Source organism: Chanodichthys erythropterus, chromosome 5 (genome assembly GCF_024489055.1).
Source record: "Chanodichthys erythropterus isolate Z2021 chromosome 5, ASM2448905v1, whole genome shotgun sequence".
NCBI lineage: Eukaryota > Metazoa > Chordata > Actinopteri > Cypriniformes > Xenocyprididae > Chanodichthys > Chanodichthys erythropterus.
Window position 1 is genome coordinate 29,817,656 of NC_090225.1, and position 13,984 is coordinate 29,831,639.

The 13,984-nt window shown below is 35.8% G+C and overlaps 1 protein-coding gene across 27 annotated transcripts in view; it reads left to right on the plus strand.

Annotated features, from left to right (window-relative positions):
* The window catches only part of dst (dystonin), a 199,994-nt gene that overhangs the window by 81,286 nt on the left and 104,724 nt on the right, over nt 1–13,984 (plus strand). For all 27 annotated transcript variants that reach the window (XM_067386836.1, XM_067386855.1, XM_067386833.1 and 24 more), the window contains 7 exons: nt 1,945–2,111; nt 3,246–3,358; nt 5,616–5,722; nt 7,158–7,277; nt 8,759–8,854; nt 8,960–9,087; nt 13,540–13,633. In XM_067386836.1, the coding sequence (XP_067242937.1) occupies nt 1,945–2,111; nt 3,246–3,358; nt 5,616–5,722; nt 7,158–7,277; nt 8,759–8,854; nt 8,960–9,087; nt 13,540–13,633 (825 nt within the window). The remainder of the gene's footprint in view (nt 1–1,944; nt 2,112–3,245; nt 3,359–5,615; nt 5,723–7,157; nt 7,278–8,758; nt 8,855–8,959; nt 9,088–13,539; nt 13,634–13,984) is intronic.

A 13,984-nucleotide genomic window follows, 5' to 3' on the forward strand; every position in this document is an offset into this window, starting at 1 on the left:
AATAGGTCTTTTGTTGTAATTTAACACAGTTGATAAGGGTTGGACACAATAATGCGAACAGGGAAGTAGGCTCTTAATACAGCTTCCAACTTTATTAGAATAGAATAATACAACTTTTGAATGTCGTCTATCAGAACATCTGCCAGTTTCTTCAGAGATGTTGAAGGAGGGAATCTGTTAGCTCCAAAACTGCCCACAGTAGTTGAATAATATTCAAGTCAGGTGATTAAACTAACCAGGGCTGGGTTTCCCATAAGCCAAAGTTGATCGTAGACAATTGCCACCAATGGTCTCTATGATCAACTTAAGCTTACGATGCTTTTGGGAAACGCAGCCCAGGGCAGATGATGATGATGATGATGATGATGTTCATTCTGGTGTTTCAACTGTCCAGGTTTTATGATCATAACACCATTGGTGTCTGAGATTAGATTTTTAGCACAGCTCTTTCATGTTGATGTTGGCTGTCACTGATGTGATCCTTCTTGGTGTTCGACGGTACCTGTCATTCATTTTCAGTTTTCCCCTTTATTCTTCTTTGCTGATTAAGTCTTGCCATGCTTTGTGTTCACAGTCATAATCATAAAGACTGATGTTCTTAAAACACAATAATTGAGGTGCGCAAAAAAAAAAAAAAAATGGGTATGTGCATAAAATTTCAAAATGTATTAATTAGTTGATGTACATTTTAGAATATGAACATTAAGAACTTTTATGAATAAAGTCAGAAGTCTGGCATGGGCTTAATTGGTACTTTGGCACCATTTAAGCCTGCATGTGTTCCAAATTAGCCCACACCATAATTGACTCACAAAATATAAAAATCTATCTATTGACCGGGTGTATCTCGGGAGCCAAGCCGAGTTGGGGCTTAACACTCTCGGCTTACAGGGGTTTCCTAGTGGGCCCCCCACACCAGGAGTAGTTATATATAAGGAATTTAGGACAACAGGCTCTGTCTCAATTGAATTAATGTGTGTAATTTGTAGGCTTACAAATTAAAAAGGTTAGTAAGGTAAAAGTACACAAAAAATGTTATCATTAGACACTTTCACTCAGAAAATTGATCAAAGTTTTCATTGAAACACATTAGGTGGGCTTAAATGGTACCACAGTGAGTAATGATGAAAAAAGACAACGTTTTCCTTTAAAAATATAAGATAGGTTTACAAAGTCATGCATGGAGCTTAAATATAATGTGGACTAAGCATTAAAGTAATTTTCATTGTGTCCACATTAAGAAATGTTAAGATTTTTTTCATTCGAGTTTAGCTTGAGTTGGCTGTAGTTTGCATGCGTTTTGTGGCGCTGTACCATTTAAGCCCGTCTTAAAAAAAATATGAAAATAATCTGTTCTACAAAACAATTTATGATGTTTATTTATTTGTGACATGAAGCACAAAACATTTATGGTTTGACCCTGAGATTAGCTTTGTGCACAAGCTAATAAAACTCATCTTTTCATTTAAAGGAAAATGATCTAAAATGATAAAGTACTATTTGTTCAAACACAAAAAGCAATACATTTATCTCTTATTTGACATATAAAAGTACTTGCCAAAGAAATGGCTGAAAATTGTGGAAATGTGTTGATTTCTGAAGGGTCTCGAAACACCAGAGTGTTTGGGTGTGTTTGTGTGAGGTCCCCTGAGACAGCATGAACATGAGCAGGGCTAACTCAACTTTGCCAAATGTGATTGTATGCAATAAAAAATGTCAGGGAAGTAACAAATCACTGGATTTGTAAATAAGCAGCATAAAATATGACTTGCTCTTTTTTTTTTTATTTGACTACAAAGTTAAAAGTGGGCTTAAAGGGTACATAAGCTTAATGGGTTCACATTATTATGTCATGCAAATGAATACAAAAAGTAATATGTAATTCTATGTTATAACACAGGTTCTTAACAATATTAACGAAAACGTCATTTTCCCTGCCTGCAGATCTCGGACATCCATGTGACAGGAGAGTCCGAGGACATGACAGCCAAGGAGAGGCTTCTGCTGTGGTCCCAGCAGATGACTGAAGGCTATGTAGGTGTCCGCTGTGACAACTTCACTACCTCGTGGAGGGATGGACGACTGTTCAATGCTATTATTCATAAATACAGGTAACAGCCCACATGTCTTTTTTATAGGTTTGCATCTGATTCCATGTTTTAAAGGGCGAGTAAATAAATGACAGAATTTCAGTTTGTGAATTGTGAATGTGAATTGATTTAAAGTAAAAGCAAAAGTACATCAACATTTATCAGGTTCTTTGTCATATTGTTCATAGTGCATCAAAATGTCATATTGACATTTCTCACCATTCAATCCATTTATAGATCTAGATTATCTTTTGGCTTCCTAAAACAGCAGTTTGAAAGTAATGTAGACTGAGAAGGTATTTAAAAAGAGGTTTAAAGTTCAGGTACAAGTGATTGCTCAGACTTTTTTCTTTGTTTAATTTGCACACTGAACATGGGTTGGAGCTTCTAAATTTGAGCTCTTAAAGTGCATGCAATGTCTGGCTCCGCCCCTGTTGGTACCGACTACTAAAATTTTAGGACAGTGACAACCCTAGTCTTGCCCTTCTTTCAAATAGAATATCACTCTGAAATAAAATGTTACATTATGGAAGTAAAATAGGTTATGAACTCTGTTTCTTGTACTTATAAAGTATATTTATCTCTGATCTCTATTCTTGGAATGATCTGCTGTGCCTCATAATCATAATCTGCACTTTATAGTTTGATGAAATATCATTTTACCTAACAGATGCACTGATGACCTAGATTCTGAATAATTACTTCTTTATGCAAAGATATTTCTAGCCATCACTGCCAAGAGCAAATTTGGGTCATATTTCACCCTGAAATCAAAAGAAAGAAAACCTATTTTTCTTAAAGATTATGAAGCCTATTTTGGGACTATTAGGATTCTTAGCGGTCCTAAAATAGCTTTCATTTTCTCTATGCAAAATATAATTGTTCCTTGTATGCTCCTTCATATGAATAGCATGGCTTGATCAAGTGAGTGCTGTACATGTGGAGTCTTTGACACTGATATCCTTTGGGGATTTACACAAATCCAGTGTGACTCCAGGGTCAGTTTTCATTCATGAAAATGCCTGTCATCATCAATCAAACAACATTTTGATTAAAGCAAAATCTTGTGATACAAAACATATCTGTTACTGATAGATATCAGACATGGAGAGATTGTGAAAAATATAATATCGTCTCGATTCTGTCTTCATTCAGGCCTGACCTGGTCGATATGAGCAGAGTTTCAACACAAAGTAGCAGATCCAACTTAGAGCAAGCGTTTGGTGTTGCCGAGCAGCTTGGTGTGGCCCGACTGCTGGACCCAGAGGGTGAGTTTCTATTGTCCTAATCCATATTGACTATTTTCACCACTGTCTGGCTTCAAGGTGTCACATGTTGATGTTTGGGCTGGAGGTCACCAATGGAACCATTTAGCATTATTACATTCCTGTTCATGTGGTACTTTTATCACAATGCTGCTTGTATATAAAAAACAAAAAAGTCAAAATATTTTAAAATATTTTAAAATGTAGGTACTGTAAAAGTAAAATAATACATTAATAAGTCATTATAAAAGACAAAGTTTATTGGCTGTGCTTATGTGTAAATGTAACATAGGTGACACTCAGAAATGAAGGAGAGCTGGATCCAAATACAAAGGCTTTGGTTTTCAGAGGTTCTCAGTTTGAGCTAATTTGAAGTTTAAGCAGTTTTAAAGCAGTTTTGAAGGCAATACACTCTATAAGAAGATAGATAGATATATAGATAGATAGATAGATAGAGCACTACTTGTACTATTTATACTTAAAAACGTCATAGAATAGTGCATAAGTACGCAAATTGACCCTTCGCCGGGAGTTTGATTGACAAGCGATCTAACCAATCAAAATGCTGAATCCGCCATTTTGTCCGACAAAGCAGTCAGGAGTTAGAAGATTAACGTCGGTGGACTTGAACTTGAAAAATGGTGTGTATTTACATCTTTACGCATTTGAAACAACATTCCTTCTGATGTTCATTCATGTTTATTTGATGCTATAATGAACTAGTAGGAAGAGATGATCGGTTCACGAGCCGCTTGAGCTGAAGCGCTACAGCATTCTGTCACGACACATTAAAGAGCCACAAAACTGTATTTATTGTTCGAATTTCTTTAAAAATTACACAACTTGAAAGCTGGGACTTTGTTTAATATCATAAGTAACCTGCTCTGTCTTGTCTGTCGACGTGTTGTCAGTGTCCTCTTTGCTCCGCGATGTATTTTTAACTGCGTGTGGCGTGACAGCGCCATGGCTTGTTGGACAAAGCAACAGTAACTAAGGGGGGCGGGTCTTTGCGAAGGGTCAATTGGGACGCACCTACTGTTTTAACACATTGTTAGCATTAATTAGCCTATTACTAGCATGAATTAGCACAATGCTAGTACGAATTAGCATGTTTTTCCACATTGCTTGCATTAATTAGCACATTGCTAATGTGAATTATCACATTGCTAGCATGTTTTAACAGATAGCATGTTTTTAACACATTGCTAGCATATATTTACCATATTGCTAACTTGTTAACAACATGTTTTAGCACGTTGCTATCATGAATTAACACGTTTTAGCACATTGATGTTGATAACATGAAAAAACATTGTTAACATTAGTTAGCATTTGATAGCATGAATTAGCAAAATGCTAGCCTAAATTAGCATTTTTTAGCACACCTGCTAGGATTAATTTTCACAATGCTAGCGTTAGTTATCATGTTTTAGCACTTTAGCATTAATTAGCATATTGCTAACATGTTAGCAACATGTTTTAACGCAAATGAAGCAACCAAGGTCCTGGACAAGTTTTTTTCTCAGATTGTCGGTAGGGGAAATCATGGATGAATCAGCCTAAAACTCCTGTAGTCTGAGCCGGATTTAGCTTGTTTCCTAGTCTGACTTTCTAATAAACCTATAACTGTACACTATGAATATTATTGATACTGTGACAAAGTTGCTTTGGATAAAAGTGTCTTCCAAATGCATGACTAAAAATGTAAATAATTAAATTATATTAAAAACACACATGCCAGGTTTGACAGCAATGTCATTAGAAAACAAGTTCATCCTTATTATGCCAACATTTTCTCATTGAAAACAATGAGGTTACCAAGCATTGCAAAATAATGACGCCAACGTTTCTTTTGGTGAAGTGTGAGACTTCAGAGAGAATGAGCTGCTAGTTAACACAACTCTACCAAATTTCTGAAGTGACCCGTCATTGGTTTAACTTTGACATGTTGATGTCTGATGCAGCACAACGGGTTCCTCAGTCTATACAGTGAGTCACCAGAGCGATGAATCTGAGCTGCAGTCCGAATGTCAGATATTTTACCTTGCAGTTTCTTGGTGTTTCATGGTCATTTGTAAAACAACACTGGGATCTAAGAATAGTATTCATTTCAAACCCAATGGCCTCAGCAGAATAGACATTTTGTCTGTAGTGAATTGTTCTGAAAGGAAAGGTTACAATCATCAAAATGTGTTACAAAACTGTTCAATGTTTTATAAAGTAGCATTGTAACTATGCAAATGTTTGCCCTTTCGAGCAGATGTTGATGTGTCATCTCCGGATGAGAAGTCGGTCATTACATACGTTTCAACGTTATACGATGTCTTCCCGAAAGTACCGGAAGGAATGGAGGGCATCAGTGCAAATGTAAGTACAATTACAGATTTATAACATGCAGTAACTGCCCTGGTGAAAAAGTAGTACACTTTAGCATACTTTTAATAAGAGTACTTATTACGGAAATAAAAGAATATACTAAAGTACAAACTGAATGTAAAACATATTGTAATGTTTTCAGACTCTTAATTGCATGTTAATTAAAAGTGTATTATAGTTTAAATTTATATTAAATGCAATTAGCTGAGTGACCTTGAGTGATTTCTAAACCCACTTAAGTAGAAATTAAGTACAACTTTATATGTAATTTCATAAATACTGCTGAATGTATTGACAAGCATTTAGTTTATTTAATTCTAATAATTTATCTATTAAACGTATAACATATTTAAAGTAAACTTTAATGTTATTTCTGTTGACATTTGTATGTCATGTATTTCTAAATATTTGCAGCTACACATTTGTATAAGTATATTTAAAATATATTAACTTTAAATGTAATATTGAATAACACTATAGTTAAAATAGTAATCTGTTTGTCAACACATCTTTAAAGCATGAGAAAAGATTATTAAAACATGTTTTAAAATGTACTTTGAAGTAAAACTTTAATTTGACATTATTACAAAGTGCAGTTTTTAAAAGTGTACTTGAGTGTATCAAGTGCTTTTATTGCATTGATATGATATTAATTGCAAGAACAGTTTTATATATATATATACTTTTAATATTTGAAGCACACTACAAGTGCACATTCAATACAATTAAGCACACTTCTTTTTCTGAAGTGTTATAATTGAAAGCACTACAAATACAAAAATGACCTGAAATGGGCCTTCGGTGTTCAGTGCAAGTTAAATGCGGGCTGTCTGTGTGGTGATGGCACTATAAAGACATTTCTTGTCATTGCGTCTATCTCTGTCTGTGACTGAAACACAGAAATATGTTCATTTCAGCCATGACTCTTCTCTGAGGATACTCAGACTGACAGTACACTAACATCTCAAGGATGACAGTACCTGCCTGACTTTCTATAGAAGGTTTTTCAGCTGGGTAGCCTTGGTGTATGAAAACAAACTTTGTGTCTACATTTTTTTTTTCATTACATAAGCATTCCATGTGTCTTGGAGGAGTTTGAGGCTTGTTATGCAGGAAACTGAACTAAGTTAGAAGCTTTTAAGGAATCTGTTGATTCTTTGGAGTCATTCCCAGAACAGGAAAATTCTCCCTGAGGAAGAGAACCAGTATACTGGTTACCATTTAAGTCACATTAACCTTGAATCAGACATGCTTGCAATTCTCAAATAAATGAGCGAATGAATAGAATATGAAGGAAATGCTTTTAGAAAGCCAACAAGTGACACATACTATAAACTCATATTGTTGGAAGTATGGCTGTGTTCACATTTCATGGAACTGCAGTGAGATACTGACCTTGATCAAAAGATGGTTGATGTTGTTCCAGGATGTGGACATTAAATGGGTGGAATACCAGAACATGGTGATGTACCTCAGCCAGTGGATCAAACACAATGTGACTGTTATGTCAGACAGAAATTTCCCCAGCAATCCTGTGGAACTTAAGGTGAGATGCCTCACGATTTTATCATGCTTTTAGGAATTCACATATTTTCAAAACTGACTACTCAGTGTGTTTCCTGAATATGGAAGCCCATTTCCACCACACTAGAATAAAAAAAAAAAAAATCCATAATTAGGATATAAAAAGGTAAAATTATGACTTAAAAAAGTCAAAATAATGACATAGAAAGTCTGGACATTCATCCTTTTCTCATAATTATGACTCAGTATGTCATAATTTGGACTTTTTACATCATAATTATTATGACTTATGTCACAACCAGTGTTGGGGGTAAACGTAACGCATTACAAGTCACACGAGTCACATCATCTGATTACTTTTTCAAGTAACTAATAAAGTAAGGCATTACTTTTAAATTTACAACAGAATATCTGAGTTACTTTTTCAAACAAGCAAAGCAAATTACTTAATTTTCCCATTTATTGACTGACAGATCTCCTGTCCTCATGTTGACAGAATCACGAGTAAGTGCCGAGGCAGTGTGAACTAAAGGTTTGTTTGAGCTGCGCCCTCTACTGTACACGTGTGAATTTGCATTTCCTTCAGCCCAAAGCTTATTCACATCACTTTCGAGGAGAAACAGCCTTTACATTCGCCAAAATTATTTTATTATTATTACATAAGAAACAAGCAAGCCCAGCTCAGGTGAGAAAACAATAACACAAAAGTAACAATGCATTACTTTCCATAAAAAAGTAACGAAGTAGCGCAAAAGTAACTTTCCCCAACACTGGTATGACTTAGTGTGTCATAATGTCTCATAATTATAATGTAGTATGTCACAATTATGACTTCTTATGTCATAATTTAAACTTTTATGTCATAATTATGACACACCAGGTCATAATTTCTACTTCATCTTTTTCCCTCATGTGGAGGAAATGGGCTTTCATATCTGAATGACTAGTTCTTTTTCATGAAATTATCATGAATAATGCCATGATGCAAAAAAATTAAATAAAGCAATAGTAATAATAATATTTGTAACAGACATCCTTTTCTTAATGCAAAATATAATGTCCTATTTCTTTTTTTAATTATTTGGAAACGAGTAATATACAGATTTAGAGAGACATGAAGGGAAGTTTCGTGGTGTATCATTCTTAAGCCGATTTTACACTGTGATTTATGAAATTGCAGATATATTTGAAGTAATAATTATCAGGAATATCAGGAATTTGCTGACATGTATTTTCAGAGATCAGCAGCTGCTAAGTCGCTAACATTAAACATTGCATAGTGTATTGGATCCTGAGGCAAATTACCTGCACTCGCTCAGAGGATTTACACGGCAAATAGGTAGCATCCCACTCGTGTTAAAAAACTATTAAAGACTCGAGGAGCAGCTTCATCTTTCTCCTAGAGCAGACGCAAAGAGTACAGGTGTTCTGCATGGGTATGTTGTCTTTTCTTCTGTTCGGTGCGCTTTGTTTTGTCTTAACTAACTGTTTTTAACTTCACAGGCACTTTATACTCAGTATCAACAGTTTAAAGAAAATGAAATACCCCTGAAAGAGAACGAAAAGGCCAAAATCAAGCATCTCTACAAAATGCTCGAGGTTTGTATCTTTCATTTGCTTTTTTGATAATTCAAATATCTTTTACATTTACAATACTTGACACATGTAGGGGTGTCTTAAGCGCTGCTATTTGTTGGGATGTAGGTGTGGATGGAGTTCGGTCGCATCCAGCTCCCTCAAGGTTACCATCCTAATGATGTGGAGAAGGAATGGGGAAAGCTGATCGTGGCCATGCTGGAGAGAGAGAAGAGCCTGAGGCCTGAAGTGGACAGGTATGAGAGGCAGTCGGCATGATTTACACACACTATCTCTCCATCGCTATTTCTTAATGAAAGAATATGGGCGTGGATGACATGCATCCCACTGAGGAATTCACTTAGGATCTACTTGACATTTTTGATCATTTTTATCTGGTCAAACGAGCAATAATACACATTTTTTTTAGAACTGTTTTTAGAAAGGAGTTGTACTGCTTATTCATTTATAAGGGTGAAATCTTTTATGATGTCGAATTTATAAATTGGATGTTTCAAAGTGATATGAAGTGAGCAAGTGAGCAACGGAGGCTGTCCCAATTCGAAGGCTCCTTTCAAATAGGTTTAAGTTTCTCAAGGGACCCTTTGCGGCCGATATGCACCCTCAATGCATGCTTTTCCCAAGTCTGCAAGCCCGCAAGCTCCTCAGCAGACTTGTACCCAACAGTCAAAGAGGCATTACGTCACAAAAGTGTGGGCTTGGAGGAAGATCGTGAGGGCTTAGGGTGATTTGCTTCTTTTTTTACTGTTCTTGATACAGCGTTTTGTTTTGAATCACTCTTTCTGCACTATTCAACTACTTGACAATACATCAGTAGTGGACTCGTATGTCTCAACTTTGTGCATGCGCTATTGTACATGCACCGTCTGTGCAGACACAAAAATTAGGCTGCGCGTTGATGTCCGTGGACCCTCCAAATGACGAAAACGATGTCATACGGACAGTGCACTGACCGTTGCAGAATTTCTTGTCTTATTACTTTTCACATTAAATAACATCATGAGAGCATTAAGGTGTTCAAGGTGTTTTTTTGTTTGTTTTTTTTATTCAGCTGCAAAAATGCAAGTGATTTAAAAGTGTCATCATTTAAAAATGTCCACTTAAATACTTTTGTATATCTCAACATAATATAAAGTGACATTTAAGTCAAGGGATCAAGGTTGTGCGTGTTAGCACGTTCCAGTTAGCTCTTGCTGGTAGATACTTGGACTTATATTTAGATTTTTAAAAGCTGCCATAAGCAAAGATGGTATTTTCCAGATATTGTAGTCCAGCTTGCTATTAGTCATACCCCTGAAAAGTGTAAACACTGTGGTGCTGTCAAAGCATTGCTCTGTGTGTTTGAACATCCTAACCAGCTCGACATGCAGTTGTGCTCAGAATTATTGGCACCTTTGGTAAATATGATCAAAGATGACTGTAAAAATAAATCTGCATTGTTTATGCTTTTGATCTTGAATTTTTTCTCCAAAACAGGTTGGCCACAATTATTGGCACCCTTTTATTCAGTACTTTTGGAACCTCCTTTTGCCAAGATAACAGCTCTGAGTCGTCTCGTATAATACCTGATGAGTTTGGAGAACACCTGACCAGAGATCAGAGATCATTCCTTCATGCAGAATCTCTCCAGATCCTTCAGATTCCAGCTCCATGTTGGTGCTTCTTCTCTTCAGTTCACTCCACTCATTTTCTTTAGGGTTCAGGTCAGGGAACTGGGAAGACCATGGCAGAAGCTACATTTTGTGCTCAGTGACACATTTTTGTGCTGGTTTTGATGTATGTTTTGGATCATTGTCCTGATGGACGATCCAACCACGGCCCATTATTGGATTTCTAGCAGAAGTGGTCAAGTTTTGATTTTTTTATCTGTTGGTATTTGATAGAATCCATGATACCATAAATCTGAACAAGATGTCCAGCAGAAAAATATGCCCACAACATTAAAGATCCAGCAGTATATTTAACCGTGGGCATGGGGTACTTTTTATCCATGTGTGCACCAAACCCATCTGGTGGGTTTGCTGCCAAAAAGCTCTTTTTTAGTTTCATCTGACCACAGAAGCCGGTCCAGTTTGAAGTTCCAGTCGTGTCTGACAACTGAATATGCTGGAGTTTGTTTCTGGATGAGAGCAGAGGATTTTTCTTGAAACCCTCCTGAACATCTTGTGGGGATGTAGGTGCTTTTTGGTAATTTTTTTAGGCTTTCTGAGACTCAAGACTCAAATAATCTCTGCAATTCTCCAGCTGTGATCCTTGAAGAGTCTTTGGCCACTCAAACTTTCCTCCTCACCACACATTAGGACGATTTAGACACTCGTCCTCTTCCAGGCAGATTTGTAACATCATTAGTTGATTATAACTTCTTAATCCTTGCCCTGATGGTGGAAATGGGGATTTTCAATGCTTTAGCTCTTTTCTCACAGCCATTTTCTATTATGTGAAGCTCAACAATCTTTTGCTGCACATCAGAACTATATTCTTTGGTTTTACTCATTGTGATGATTGATTAAGATAATTTGGCCTTTGTGTTTCCTCATGTTTATACTCCTGTGGAACAGGAAGTCTTGGTCGGACAATTTCATGTTCTTGATCACCCTGGCAAGCTAAAAAATTTTAAATACGAATGGGACTATACTTCAGAGATATTTTACCCATAAAAAATTCTAGGGGTGCTAATAATTGTGGCCAACGTGTTTTGGAGATGAACTTTTTTTTCATAATGTGATTTTCCCCCCACTTTAAATTCTTTTCCTTCAGTGAAAGGTTACATTTTTTGCTAATTTTATGAACTAAAGATCGAAAGGATAAACAATGCAGATTTATTTTTATAGTCATCTTTGATCATATTTACCAAGGGTGCCAATAATTCTGAGCACCACTGTAGCAACCAAAGGTTGAGTTTGGGGTGGGACCATCTGTTTCTCTGATCAATCGCAGATGGATGCCTTATTCACAAAACATTAGCAGAATGATTTTCTGTGTCAATCATTAATCCATTCTTAAACTCAACGAATGTACTGACAAAATCAAGAACGTTTTATAAGTATGACTGATGCTGAAATTCAGGATATTTGTGTTTAATGAATTAGGGCTGTTGATGCTAGTTTACATGCTCCACTTTTAATGTTTTAGTAAATATGTATATAGTTAATTAAAATCACTCTTATATGCTATTTCACTTTTTTACAGTACATGTCAAAAGTTGGGAAACATTACATTACAAAAAAGAAGTCTCTTCTGTTTACCAAGGCCACATTTATTTAATGAAAAATACAGTAAAAACAGTAATATTGCAAAATGTTGTTACAAATGAAATTAACTGTTTTCTTTTTGAATATATTTTAAAATGTACAGTGATTTATTCCTGTGATCGAAGCTGAATTTTCAGCATCATTACTCCAGTCTTCAGTGTCACATGATCCTTCAGAAATCATTCTAGTATGATGATTTGCTGCTCAAGAAACATTTATGATTATTATCATATGAACAGCATTTATTAAATGTTTTTATTTGACTTAAAGCATTTATTAAATAGAAATCTTCTGTAACATTATAAATGTCTTTACTGTCACATTTGATATATTTAATGCATCCTTGATGAATAAAAGTATTAATTTCTCTCTCTTTTTTAAATCTTACCACAAATGTTTGAATGGTATCATTGTTTCAAAAACAAATGTTAAGCAGAAAAAAAGCAGAAAAATTCAGCTTTGATCACAGGAATAAATTACATTTGACAATATATTCACATAGAGAACAGTTTTTTTAAACTTGAATAATATTTCACTGTTTTACTGTATTTTTTGATGAAATAAATACAGCCTCTGTGTGCATGAGACTTTCTTCATAACATTTTTTAATGTTTTCAAACTTTTGACAGGTGTATATAACTAATATCACCAAAAGGCTGAAAAAAAAAAAAATGGAAATTTCTTTTGTAATTATATTGATTATTTTTGGTTTATGCACAGATATGATTTGTGCAATTCACAGCTGTATTACTCATGATATTTATGTGAAAACATGGTGTTGGAAATCACCTGGAAATATATGGAAATCACTCTTGTATTTAATATTCGTTATCACTTTTATTTATACGTGATTATATAACAACAGCCATGAATGGCATAAATGGTTAAATGTTTGAAATGACTGTGAAGGCGGGTGAGGAATGTGGTGTGTAGTGTGGCACACCCACATCTCTCACAGCTTTACTGTCTGAACCTGTGGTGGATCATCTGTCTTACATGAAATGAACGCTCAGTGTTTTACCTGGGGCTAATGTTTTTGTGGGCTGGCTTTTATGCCACCGATATGAGCCTATAAATATCAGTGGCTGGAAGCGGGTGCCGTCAGAAGGGCTGTAGATGGCCGGTGGGGTGTCTGCTGCTGATGGATGGGTGGTAATCACCATTCTCTGGGTCAGTCAAAGACATTGTTAGTCTGTTATGATGCACAGCAACCTGGTGTACTGCAGTAGCACCTCATCAGTGAGTGACAGCACTCTAACCAGCCTGGGCTCTGCTGAAAACCTGCTCTCCGGAGCTCACGAGCCTCTGTCCAGCACCCCGCTTTATCTCAATAACAGCTCTGCGTATGGACCCAGGTGAGGGAGCCGCACGCGCTTTAGGGAGATGAGCTTTCTCCTGCCCTGATGTTTGACTGTATCTGTCTTCTTGTTTTCATAGACTTGAAATGCTCCAGCAGATTGCAAACAGAGTTCAGCGAGACTGCATAGGCGGAGAGGACAAATTAGCGCTTGCACGGACGGCTCTTCAGTCAGTAAGTTCAGAATAGACCTAATTAACTAGCTTAACTTAAGCTAGTCCAAACTAAAATGAACATTTGAGCTGTTTTAACTGAAAGCATATCTTAAAATATGTCAGTGTCATTGTTTTGATGATACACACCAATAATGTTTTTTTTCTAAGCAACATTTTATAAAAGCTACTTAAATGTCTTTTTTGAATTAGTACCTAATCCTGACTTAATGTAAGCCTTGTCTGTGGAACTGGGCCAATATGTTTTTAATTTTTTTTTTTTTTTTTTTGCTTAAGGAATTTATATTTATTATTTAAGGATGTTTAGATTTTTTTTTTGCATGTTTAGGTGTTATTTTTTTTAGATCTTTTA